Genomic DNA, 13,059 nt, shown 5'->3' with positions numbered 1-13,059 from the left:
ATACCCACTATATAATATATTATACGAAAAAATTAGGACCTCTGCCAAGCCTTCTAAATTTGTGTCCTAATTTTCTTCCTAATATATTGTCCTAATTGTTTTAAATGACTTTGGGGATGGTTTGGTATGTATATGACATATACTAAACATAATGTAGAACAATAATTGAATTTTTCTTTTATAATACATTGTATAACATAGCATAAAATACTAGTGCATGGACATGTCTTCCTGTTTATATGCCCCAAAATATGTATTTAACCCTTATGTTTCTAGGCTTTTTTTGGTGATTTTGCTGATAATCCTTTTATATCTCTTTGCATTTTTCTTTGCAGGACCCAAATCAATTTCAAATTAGGACCACACCCCTTATTTAAATTTTTTCACCTGTTTTTTTTTCACATTGCTTTAAGGACAGTTTAGTATATACCCACTATATAATATATTATGTGAATAAAATAGGACCTTTTTAAATGCCCCAAAATATGTATTTAACCCTTACATTTCTAGACTTTTTTTGGGGATAGCATGATTTTGCTGATATTTCTTTTATATCTCTTTGCATTTTTCCTCAGGACCCAAATTAATTTTTATATAATGACCACACCCCTTTTCTTTGCCTATTTTTCACAAATCTGTATGGACAGTTTAGTGTATACCCACAATATAATATACTATGTGAAAAAAATAGGACCTAAATAAGCCTGCTCATTTTTTGTCCTAATTTTCTTCAGAATTTTTGGTTTTGCATGACTTTGAGGATGGTTTAGTATGTATACAACATATACTAAATATAATGTAAAACATATGTTTTTTTCTTTTTCTTTTTATAGTTCTTAGTATAGGTATAACATACTGGTGTATGGACTTTTTATATTCCTTTTTATATGTCGCAAAATATGTATTTAACCCTTGTATTTCTAGTTCTTTTTTTTTTTTTTTTTTTTTTTGGCGATAGCGTAATTCTTCTGACATTTAATTACTCTTCTCTTCTCTTTACCTTTTTTTCCAGGACCCAAATAAATTTCACCGTGGCCATTGACTTCACAGCTTCGAATGGTAAGTAATTCATTGATTTTACAGTTATGCAATAAGAATTTGTAAAAAAAAAAAATAGTTATTTTTTTTTCTTACAAACTCCTTAACCAGTCCTCCGCTCAGCAGAGCAGCTAAACGTCGTGTCACTGGCGTTCGATAGCGCTATAATGGCTGTGAATGGGCAACCCCCTGCTCTGCCAGGCTGAACAGAACACCAGGCGGGGAGCCTGGCCGGATCCTGCGGGGGGCCGGGTAGAGAATAGGCTGTCGAATGGCTACAGTACACCCACTCCCCATGAATGGTCCCCCCCCTGCGGCTCGAAAGGCTGCACTTACTGCAATTACTAGTAATTATTGTACTTGCGAAAGTAGCTGCTGCCGCTAAGACAAAGAGAAGCCGCAGTAATAATTCAGTGCTAATGTAGCCCGGCCAAGACGCGGTGTTGGCGAGCGTGGAGATATGAGGAAACGCGCGGCTCCGTTCGCAGGGATTTGTTGTGGAGCGCTGCCTACGGTGCCGGATTGCTATTCCGAGTTTGTTTGTAACAGCCGAACAAACACGGTAAACAATGCTCCCAGGCTGTTTAGATGCCTTTCAACTGTTCGGGCTGCTTCAATTTCAACAGCGCAGTGGGGAACACATCAGTAGCCTTCCAACGAGCGGCCCAGGGGGCTTCCGAAAAGTTGTGCAATAACGTTGTGTTCTGAACGGAGAAGAATGGCATTGTTTGATTATGTTTCAGAAAATACCTCGGTAAAGTCTTATGAAAGTGTTGAGTAGTTGAGTAAATCTGACAGGCTGTTTAAACAGCTTTAAGCTTAACAGCCTGCATGTTTTAAAGGACTTCTCCACCTACCTTCTCTGGATTGGACCTTTCTGTTGGACATTTCTGTTTAGTTCTAATCAAATTAGCAGGTGTAAAATGTGCCATAAACTACAGCTCTGTCCAAAAATTTGGTTCAATCACTAAAGAGAACCAAGGGCCAATGTTTCGTTTGCAGTGTGAAACACATTCGTAGATCCTTTCAGATCAATTACAAGAAGTTAGAGTCAGGCTATCGTCACTCCTTATGCCAAGCTCAGACTACACAACATTTTTGTCCCTCACAATGTTCACCATGTCAGATTAAGCAGTTATTGTCGTTTTGCGTCGTTCTCGGGGGACTGGCAACACTACACGTTAGTCACAGACCAATCATCATCCGCGTCCTCGCGTGAGTTCGTAGGTCATCGCGGTGGAGAAGCATAGAATCTGAGAATCATGGCTACAGAAGCTATTTGCGTGATGGAAGCGCTTTTGTGCTGAAAGAAAAATTAAAAAGCGTAAAAGCGACTGTGGGCTCCTGGGTTCCTGGGTGACCTAAAATGGACATTACCTGATTTTTGTACTCCAGAGAGAAGTTAAGGTATGGTAAAGATGTAGCTACTTAGGTTTCAGTAGATGTAAACAGAATATCTGATGGATGAAGTAGATTATTAGATGATTATTAGATTATTCTTCTGTTTCTCTGGCCCTGCGAACTTCAGGAGCACCGCCCTGCTTTCTTTTCCCGTGTTTATATCTGTGCGCCACAGAACGCTCTGGCTTCCTATTGGTCAGAGTCAGGGAGCATGTCAAACTAGGCGATAAAATACAAAAAATTCTAACATGCTAGTCTTTCCGTCGGACGCTCCGACAGCGTTGCTCACGTCAAATTACTGCTCTTTGCCTGTGTCACACTACACAGACCTTTTTCACTCGCGACACTGAAATTCGGATCCGACGCAAGCAATGTGTCGGCGCCGACAAAATCGTGCTAAAATCGTGTAGTCTGATCCGGGCATTAAACAATAGAAGACGAAAAAGGACTGTTGTGTGTGATTGGAGTGATTCCTTTGTATCTACTGTAACTGTACATCCAGCAGTCGAAGGCAGTCAGATTCTGGCAAGGAGGTGGAAACTTGCTGAGATTCAATTTAGTGACCTTGACTTGCCTGGCCTGCACTTGCCTTCTCGTCCAACATCAGTGCCTGACCTCACAAATGCGCTTCATAAACACACTCCTAAACCTTGAGGAAAGCCTTTTGAGAAGAGTTTAATCTGTTATAGCTGCAGAGGGTAGGCTGACATTGTATTTAACCCTATGAATTCCTATGGAAGAATGGGATGTCACTTAAGTTCATATGCATGCAAAGGAAGTTGAGCCAATACTTACAGGGGTTGGACAATGAAACTGAAACACCTGTCATTTTAGTGTGGGAGGTTTCATCATGGCTAAATTGGAGCAGCCTGGTGGCCAATCTTCATTAATTGCACATTGCACCAGTAAGAGCTGTAAGAGTGTGAAGGTTCAATTAGCAGGGTAAGAGCACAGTTCTGCTCAAAATATTGCAATGCACACAACATTATGGGTGACATACCAGAGTTCAAAAGAGGACAAATTGTTGGCGCACGTCTTGCTGGCGCATCTGTGACCAAGACAGCAAGTCTTTGTGATGTATCAAGAGCCACGTTATCCAGGGTAATGTCAACATACCACCAAGAAGGATGAACCACTTCCAACAAGATTAACTGTGGACTCTGTAAGAGGAAGCTGTCTGAAAGGGATGCTCAAATCACGGCAGAATTCAATGTGCACCTCAACTCTTCTGTTTCCACCAGAACTGTCTGTCTGGACAATACATTTTTGTGCTCTAAAACCAGGTGTTTCAGTTTCATTGTCCAACCCCTGTATGTCAAAATGTAGGTAAAAATGTTTTTTTGTTCTAAACCTTTAGCTGTTGTTCTCTAATTGTTCCCTCCTACTCTGTTTATCTCTAGGTAACCCATCCCAGTCCACGTCTCTCCACTACATGAACCCATACCAGATGAACGCCTACGCCATGGCACTGAAAGCCGTCGGGGAGATCATCCAGGATTACGACAGCGACAAGATGTTTCCGGCGCTGGGCTTCGGAGCCAAACTGCCCCCTGATGGACGGGTGTCTCACGAGTTTCCGCTGGTGAGTTTACAAACCTACCTGAGCCATCCCAGCTGCTGCATCTTTTATTCAGAAACCAGAATAAGGATCTTTCTCAGACAGAATGTAGGTCATGTTCCCAATATCTTGCCTTCTTCCTCCTTATCAAAAAGAAACATCCTCGCTCCTCATCCCCGCTATGTCGGATGATCAAAAACTACACCCGCTTCGACAATGGAGGTGGCGTGGCTGCGTGTGTTTGTTATGATGTGGAAATTGAATTTCTCCCAGTGAGTAATGCTTGCTCAGAGAGGGATTATGGATTTGAGTTCTCTCTGTAGGCCCATGAAAACTCGGGGAAGCCTAAATTGATCAGAGCTGCTCTGGCTGTCTCTCTCTTTTTTTCTTTCTCTCTCTCTCTCAGTCTTTCTCAACCCACTCTCTGCTACTTCCAGAATTTCCACTGTCTGTCGGCTCGTGATAAACCCCTCTACACTCCTGCTTTTATTTCCTTTATATACAGTACCAGTTAAAAGGTTGGATACATCTAAAATTGTGTGGTTTTTCATGATTTTCAAATGGTCTCCATTGTAGACTAGTACTTGAGTCATCTAAACTATGAAGAAAAACATATATAAATCATTAATTAACAAACCAGAATATGTTTTATAGGTAACACTTTACTTGGATGGTCCATTTGATGATGCTCAACTGACATTCAACTGTATGTCTATTAAATGCAATTGAACTGAAAAGTGAAAGTAAATGATTCTCTATTGAATGTAAACCTTCATCCAACTCTAACCCAAACTTTAATCTTAACATTTTAGCATTGGATTTAGAATTAGATTTAAAGTTTAGTTAGGGTTGATTAAAGGTTAAGGTTAGGGTTAAGTGTAGGGTTAGATTTTTAGGGTTGATTAAAGGTTAAGGTTAGGGTTAGGTGTAGGATTATATTTTATTTTCAATCATTTACATTCAACACATGGTTAAATAAGAGTTAATAGACATTCAGTTGAACGTTAGTTGCATATCAGTTGAGCATCAACAAGGCCATCAAATGGACCATCCAAGTGAAGTGTTACCCTCAAGTCAACTTTATGAGGTAGAATCATCGGGAATGGAGTTAATTACTTGGATGTCTCGCCTCTTAATTTGTTTGAGAGCATCAGTTGTAAAGTTATGAAGAGGTAGAGTTACAGGTATAGAGTAAATAGCCGTATTTGAGTAACGTTCTAATCCATATTATGGCAGGAACTACTCAACTAAGTAAAGAAAAAAATAAGATTTTAAGAAATTAAAAAAAAAACTTTGCAAGTAGTTCTGAAGTGCAGTTGAAAAAAAACCCATCAACAACGTTATGATGAAACTGGCACTCATCAGGACCGCCACAGGAAAGGAAGACCAAGAGTTAACACTGTTGAACAAGATCAAAAGTTCATCAGAGAGACCAGACTCAGAAACTTAAGTTAAGAGCACCCCAGATAAGAGCCACCTAAATTCTTCACAGATTATTTTGGTTTGTTTAACACTTTTAACACTTTTAAGATACTACATGATTCCTTATGTGTTCCTTCATAGTCTGGATGATTTTAGTATTCATTTACATTGTGAAACTGAAACACCTGTCATTTTAGTGCGGGAGCAGAGTGTGAAGGTTCAATTAGCAGGGTAAGAGCACATATTTGCTCAAAATATTGCAATGCACACAACATTATGGGTGACATAGCAGAGTTCAAAAGAGGACAAACTGTTGGTGCACGTCTTGCTGGAGCATCTGTGACCGAGACAGCAAGTCTTTGTGATGTATCAAGAGCCACGGTATCCAGGGTAATGTCAGCGTACCACAAAGAAGGACCAACCACATCCAACAGGATTAACTGTGGACGCTGTAAGAAGAAGCTGTCTTAAAGGGATGTTTGTGTGCTAACCCAGATTGTATGCAAAAAACATAAAACCGCGGCTGTTCAAATCAAGGCAGAATTCAATGTGAAAATTATTGTGGTCTACTACAACCAGGTGTTTCAGTTTCATTGTCCAACCCCTGTAAGTGCACACACTGCTATTCTCTGATTGACTGGTTATCACTTATCACAACTCTCAACAAGGTTGAACATGACCTTGAATAGTTTATGCAGATTTCTCCTCTACAGCATCTGGAGAGCTCAACCCTTTCTCTGTAGAGAGGCCAGATAAAGGCTCCTTTAGTCCACCAGCATGTCAAATCTTGACTACTGAGCATCCCCTGTTGGCTGTTCTTCCTATAGGACTCATCATGCCCTTCAGCTGATCCAGAAGACAGTGGCGAGACATGTCTTTAATCTTCTTAAGCTCAGCCATGTCACTTTATCACTGTACTGTGCTCTCTTTATTGGCTTCCTGTAACTTCAAATCCATGGCAACGGCCTACAAAACAAAAAGACGAAGGAAATGATAGCCTTGTTCACCATACTAGTGTTGGAATTTTGTCTCCGCCTTTCATACATCATCATCACAATCATTGTGAGGGCACATTTAATACATAAATGCCTAGGGTGGTACATTGGTGCCTTAATCAAGGTCCCAACAGTGGCAGATGGCTTGGTGAGAATGGGTATCAAACCCTCAACCATTTAATCATTAACCCAATAATCTAACCAGTAGGGGTGAAACGATGCACTCTGCTCATCATGGGATTTACTATTCACGATTGTGCATTCACAATTTAATTTTCATGTATCTTTATCTTTAACTAAGCCTATATTTCTGAAAATATTTTGTCCTTTGAGTTTTTGAGCTGTAAAATTGACTGTTGAGGCGGAAGACAGGTATGCGTTCTCTGCTGCAATGCTGTTAGCCAATCAGAGGTGATATATTTGCATGTATGAATATTCATGAGCAAGAGCCAAGTCCTGTCTTTCTTCAGAGACCTTTTCTCTAAAAACAGCTCAGACGGCATTCATTCATACTACAGACCACAACTAGGCATTTTAAAATGAACTTAAGAACCATGGAATGAGACCTTTAAGTGTACAAACAATGGCTTACATACAGTACATCCACTGGTTTGCTATCTATATATACTTATAGATATTTCCTGACACTTATTTTTTTCTGCCCTTAAGGATTATCTAATGTCTTTTCTTAAAAGCTATACTTTCTAATTTCTTTATTACAGAATGGTAATATTGAAAACCCCTACTGCAATGGAATCGAAGGGATTCTGGAGGCGTACCATCAGAGCTTAAAGACAGTCCAGCTTTATGGGCCCACAAACTTCGCTCCAGTCGTCAACCATGTGGCCAGGTATGTTTTACAGGTCACTTATTCTACCATTGTGGATACATATATGACAAAGAAAACTGCTTTGCCACTGTACACTGAGGCCCTGTCTAATAGTAACCAGATATTGTTTACAAAATGTAGATTTTCATCTGCATTTTGGCCTCCCATCCATACAAATATGCTGTTCTTGTTACTTAAAAATAAAAATGTTTTGTAAATCTTTCAAAGTCAGAGCATTTTGAAGGCTCTGTTTTTATAATTGTATCATATTGTGAGGCTCATTGCTATCTCACCCCCAAAACAGTCTTTTCACACCTTCCGTCTGCGTTGTTTAAATATCAACAGCTCTTGTATACAGTAATATAAAGTATCTGCACCAATGGGAGTGGGGGTCTCAAACTGAGGTGCGTTCAGGTACATTTCTAGTGTATTTCTATCTTGGCAACGGAAAACACAGGTGCGCCAATGACTGAAAAAAAAAAAAAACCTAGGTAGAATTCAACAGTCAGATGTTTATTGCTATCTTGGCAATGAATTGTCAATACAAGTGCATGCCCAGCGCACTTACACCCCTGCTTGTTATGCTCACATGGACACTGCACCAGCAAAGCAAAGACACACCGCTGCCCTAAATCAAGCTGTGTGATACTTGGTAGATGGCTTTTTTCTCAGTGTGGGCATCATTTTTTTCTAAAACAGAACAAAAAACAGCCTCAAATAAGCTTTACTGAGTTATAATTAAAAGAAAATCAGGAAGTGTCAAACATGAACGTCATTTTCTAAGTGTTCCCACCCGCAGTGACTGTACAGCCTCCACGTCCACATTCTTCAGGTACCCTCAGCAGGTCTCTGCATAGTTTTGTCTGGTATAATTTGGCCACTGACCAAGTACAAAAGGTGTTTAATGGTCTTTGTTTTCACATGTAATGCCAGGTTGAATACTATTTTTTTCACCATAGACATGCTAAAGAGGCCTTTTGCCAGGTTTGCTGCATTGTGAACACCGGCACCAACCAGCCAAACATGTAAAACACCTGGAAAATCTTGTTTAGATCCCATACTGGCACCACAACAGCTGGAACCTGTAGAGATACCTGTGGTATCTGGCAACAATATACTAGAAGTCTGCACTAGACCCTCTATTAGGCCTTGCTTCAACTCCCATAATTCACATCACCTTGCCATGAGCACCTAGAACCAGTCTTCCGCCACACTCACAAGATAACACCTCAAAACATACTGTATGAAGGTGTGCATGTTTACCAAGCCATCTCCTGAGAGGTGACAGCAATTATATTTTATCGAACAATCTGGTGTAACCTAAGGGCTTTTTCACACCAACATTATTCGGTAAGTTTAAAACAGACTCTGGTTATTCTTTTTTATATCCTTGCTGCAGTTCAGTTCATTTGGGCAGGTGTGAACACAGTAATCGCACTTAGAAGTGAATCAAAACAACTCCACCGAGACCCACAGGAGTATATCAAATATACTCCTCATTTTGTAGCTAAACTGCTGTTCAGTTGCAGTTTAACTTCAATTACTCAGTACTGTAATTACAACAGGTATGAACAAACGCTGTCTCTGCTGCTGCTCCATGCTAAGCTGTTTTCACACTGAACGTCGTATGTACAGCATTTGCTGCTCACACCAACGCAGCTCCGCAACCATTGAAAACCCTGTGTTTGAATGTGCTGCGTTCAGTGTTTAAGCAGCTTCGCACTGCATGAATATAAATGTGTTGGTCTGGAAAACAGAGCCTTCTTTCTGTATTTACTTTTTTTTTTTCGCTCCTGCACCAAACAGCTTTGACCAATCAGAGAATACAACATGATGCTCGCAGGGTTTGTTGGGATGCATTTTGTTGCATTTAGGTTTTGGATTGCCTGTGTGAAAACAAACCAAACCAAGGGTGAAAACGCTTTACATAAACCAACTTATCAACTAATTTAGACCAGGAAAACAAACTTAAGGTGTGAAAATGGCCTTTGTTCTGGTATCAAATATTACAGAACACCTTCAGAGGTCTTGTTGTGGAATTAATGCCTCAATATTAGGATGGTGGTGCTAATGATATGGCTGATCGGTGCAAAGTTTAAACCCACACAAGCATCATAAATAAAAATACCAAAAGAATGTTGAAAAAAAGGCATTTTTTATTCATTCAAACAATCCCACCATGCTTTTGACCCAATCTTTTATCAATCTAAAATCAGAGTAAACTGGAAATATGGAAAATTGAGCGTCTTATCACAAGCCCGCCGCGGCACAAAGATACACAAAATGATTCCAGCAGCTTCCAGCATTGTGTGCTCCTCTCCCTGCAGAATTCCATCACACTCCACCTCTCTGTCCGTCATGCCTCTTCTTCACACCGTATGCCCCCTTTTGACTGTATAATAGAGTCTGAATTTGCGGCGTGAATCTAAAGAAAGCACTTACACCTCACACCGGCGCTCAGAATCAGAACCATCAGCGGCACACCACGGCCCAGCGCTCTGCAGAAGATGGGCATTAAAACGGGGGAGAGATGTTTCTTCAAGCTGCTCAAATTGACTGTTGTACACTGTATCACTTTAGGACCTCAGAGCTTGTTCACACTCGGTGGTTTCTGGGATAAGCATTTAAGCCTTTTTTTTCTTCTGCTGACGAGAACATGTACAATCAGATGATAACAAGCAGATAAAAGTGTAAAAGTTGAGTATACTTAACTATTTTTGGGATTTTTTAAAAGGACCTCCCTGTTGATTGGTTTCATGGATTAATAATGTCTTTGAAAACAAAAGGCTGTAAACTCCTTTAAGACAGCTAGAGAACTAATCCAGGTTTTACTTCATTAAGAATCTGAAGAAAAAATATCTAAAATATAAAATAAACATAACAATTTTGCATGTGTTCCTGTATAAGTTTAATCTAGTCTTCGGTATTAAATTTACAATGAAATTTTCAAAAAAAGAAAGAAAAAAACGAGAGAAGAGAGAAGATTGAACGAAAAGACAATTCATCGCTCATGTTCTTCTTCTTAAGAATAAGCTTGTGTGTATGAATATAAATTAAATAACGCTAAATAATGCTGGATTGACAAAATGAAATTATATTTATATTAGTAGTGTCAATCGGCTAATAAAATAATTTTATTAATCACAACCGTGTTTAATGATTCATCTTAAATTAAAATCATGATTAAAACATTTAAGATGCTGGTATTTCTCTGTATTTTTTGGAGGGGGACCAAAAAATTTGAGAGCTTTAATTTGAATAAACAAATGCAAGCTCCATATTCCACATTCAACAATTTGGAAAGGTAATATTTCAACAGCTTTTCTCTGATTTTGCTATTTATATGTATATCTTTGAGTAAAATGAACATTGTTGTTTTAGTCTATAAACTACAGACAACCTTTCTCCCAAATTCCAAATAAGAATATTGTCATTTAGAGCATAGAAAATTAGAAATAACAAAAAAGAGACAGAGCTTTCAGACCTGAAATAATGCGAAGAAAGTAAGTCCATACTCCTGAAGTTTTAAGAGTTTATAAATCAATATTTGGTGTAATAACCCTGGTTTTTAATCACATTTTTTATGCATCTTGGCATGTTCTCCTCCACCAGTCTTACACACTGCTTTTAGATAGCTTTATGCCTTTAATCCTGGTGCCACAATTCAAGCAGTTCAGCTTGTTTTGATGGCTTGTGATCATCCATCTTCCTCTTGATTATATTCCAGAGGTTTTCAGTTTGGTAAAATCAAAGAAACTCATAATTTTTAAGTGACTTCTTAAATCTCTTTTTTTTCAGAGCTGTAAATAGCCTGACAAAAAATCCATGTTAATTGTGAAAAACCTCAAATCTCATATGCGTCTAAATAATCAGCCCACACCCCAAACTAATGAAGTACAGTGTTCTGTGTCCATCTTAGCCAGCTGCATGCTATTCCATGCACGTCGGTATTCCCAGTGTGACCAATTCTCAGCGCAGGGAGGGTGTATCCAATAAAGGAGGCAAGCGTAAATGATTGTGTGAAGTCTCTCCGCAGCCTCCGCTCATTCCTCAGCATCTCACGAGCAAATCTTTCTTCAATCTGATTATGCCTCCTCTCCACAGTAATTAAAAACGCCATCTCCATAGACTTGAATTAGACTTGCTTAATTAAAGCGTGATGTGCCACCCAGAGCCCTGGCACTGAGAGAGGCGGGTACCCACGGAGCTTGATTATGCTTAAACAAATACAAGAGACACACATCGGTGCTACAAATCCACACGGCGCTGGGTCATTTACATTCAAATAGGTTGGTTTGAGAATGGGAGTTATGGAGGGAAATAAATGTGGAATAAAATCCAGACACTTAGGCAAAGCACAGCTTTCCAGGAACATGAAGAGGCTGCTGTTTTGCTGTGAGAAAAACCCATAAAATACACTGTTTGTAGCTTCCTTGGGGGATACCGAGCTTTTCAGAAAGTTCGTAAACACTCATTTCTTTTGGGACGAAATATTTTCATTATGTGCTTTCAAACGAATAGTGCAGGAAAGCATCTAATCAGAATGCTTGATCACTTACCTCAGAGGCTGTTAAACCTCCGAGGTAAGTTTAGCATCTGAAGTTTGTTTCTTTGGTTCAGAAAAAAAAGATAGGCTAGGCTAATATTGCTAACAAATAACGCACCTATGCAGTTGTATCTCTCAGGCAGAAAAGTGAATGATATTAGGTTGCAAAAATTAATTTCAGGGAGGTACCCCCGGACCTGGACTTGGATACCACCATTATATACCATTATATATGGGGATTCACTTATTACCTTTAGAGAATTTAGAGGTGAAATGAGTTTTAATGGGAGCCATGATGCTCTTGAACGCATTCCATCCAGGAGGGCGGGAAAAAACACTTCCCACCCACAATAAAAACTGATTGGCTGACTCAAAGACTCTTTCATGAATATGCTCCTTCCTTCACACAATTGGGGGAATAAAGTTTGTGTTCTCTGTGTGTGCGCTTGTGGATAATGTTCACCCACGCAAAGCAAGAAGGTTGCCAGAAATGTAAGACGTCAGCCTAAGAACCTCAGAAACAACGATTTGTCCGATTCAGAATATTGCATTCATAATTATGAATAATGAGGGTCCCAATTCTTTCTGGATGGCTGTAAGAATATAAATCCTCATAATTCCTTTCCTCACATCAATCCACCTGTTCGCTCTTTCTGCAGGTATGCAGCAGCTGTGCAGGACGGCTCGCAGTACTTTGTCCTCCTCATCATCACAGACGGCGTCATATCAGACATGTCCCAGACCAAAGAGGCCATTGTGAACGTGAGTACCATCCAAAAAATTCACTGCTGTATTTATCAGAGCTTTTACTGCACATCACTAGTTTCTGTATGTCAGATCAACAGTTCTTTCTACTGTGGTTTTAATGGGCTACTTCAAGGTCCTTCAGGTAACTGTCCAGCTCTCCATTGGAAAACTGGAGTCATCCTAAAGGCCTGACTTCCCAGCAGACTGGATTTAAAGGGAATTTGCGACTGTTAGTCAAACCATTAGAACAGCCACACCTTCCTTTTAAGATCTTGCCTGCTGCTCGTTCTCACACGGCCTTCCTCCTCCACCTCCCTTCCTCCACACCCGGAATCTCCTCCATCTTCTGCCTGCTGGTAGAGAATAAAAAACACATCAGTGGACATCAGCTAATGCTAAAATGTATGTACTTCCTGTACTAACTGCAATGTTTAAAAGCTACTGTAAAGCTCAGAAGAGGTGGGTTAGTAGTAATGCTTTTCATTCAAGAGAAAGTTCAAAATCTCTCAAAGAATGCTATATT

General features: G+C 39.7%; 1 protein-coding gene across 2 annotated transcripts in view; it reads left to right on the top strand.

The window, feature by feature from the left end:
- cpne5b (copine Vb) overlaps nucleotides 1-13,059 on the top strand; it is a 212,422-nt gene that overhangs the window by 174,282 nt on the left and 25,081 nt on the right. For both annotated transcript variants that reach the window (XM_022682732.2, XM_022682731.2), the window contains 4 exons: nucleotides 1,013-1,059; nucleotides 3,840-4,021; nucleotides 7,137-7,264; nucleotides 12,449-12,551. In XM_022682732.2, coding sequence (XP_022538453.1) covers nucleotides 1,013-1,059; nucleotides 3,840-4,021; nucleotides 7,137-7,264; nucleotides 12,449-12,551 — 460 coding nt within the window. The remainder of the gene's footprint in view (nucleotides 1-1,012; nucleotides 1,060-3,839; nucleotides 4,022-7,136; nucleotides 7,265-12,448; nucleotides 12,552-13,059) is intronic.

This window comes from Astyanax mexicanus, chromosome 24 (assembly GCF_023375975.1).
Source record: "Astyanax mexicanus isolate ESR-SI-001 chromosome 24, AstMex3_surface, whole genome shotgun sequence".
Lineage (NCBI taxonomy): Eukaryota > Metazoa > Chordata > Actinopteri > Characiformes > Acestrorhamphidae > Astyanax > Astyanax mexicanus.
The sequence above is the reverse complement of the archived record's forward strand: the minus strand, read 5'-3'. Positions and strand labels throughout refer to the sequence as shown.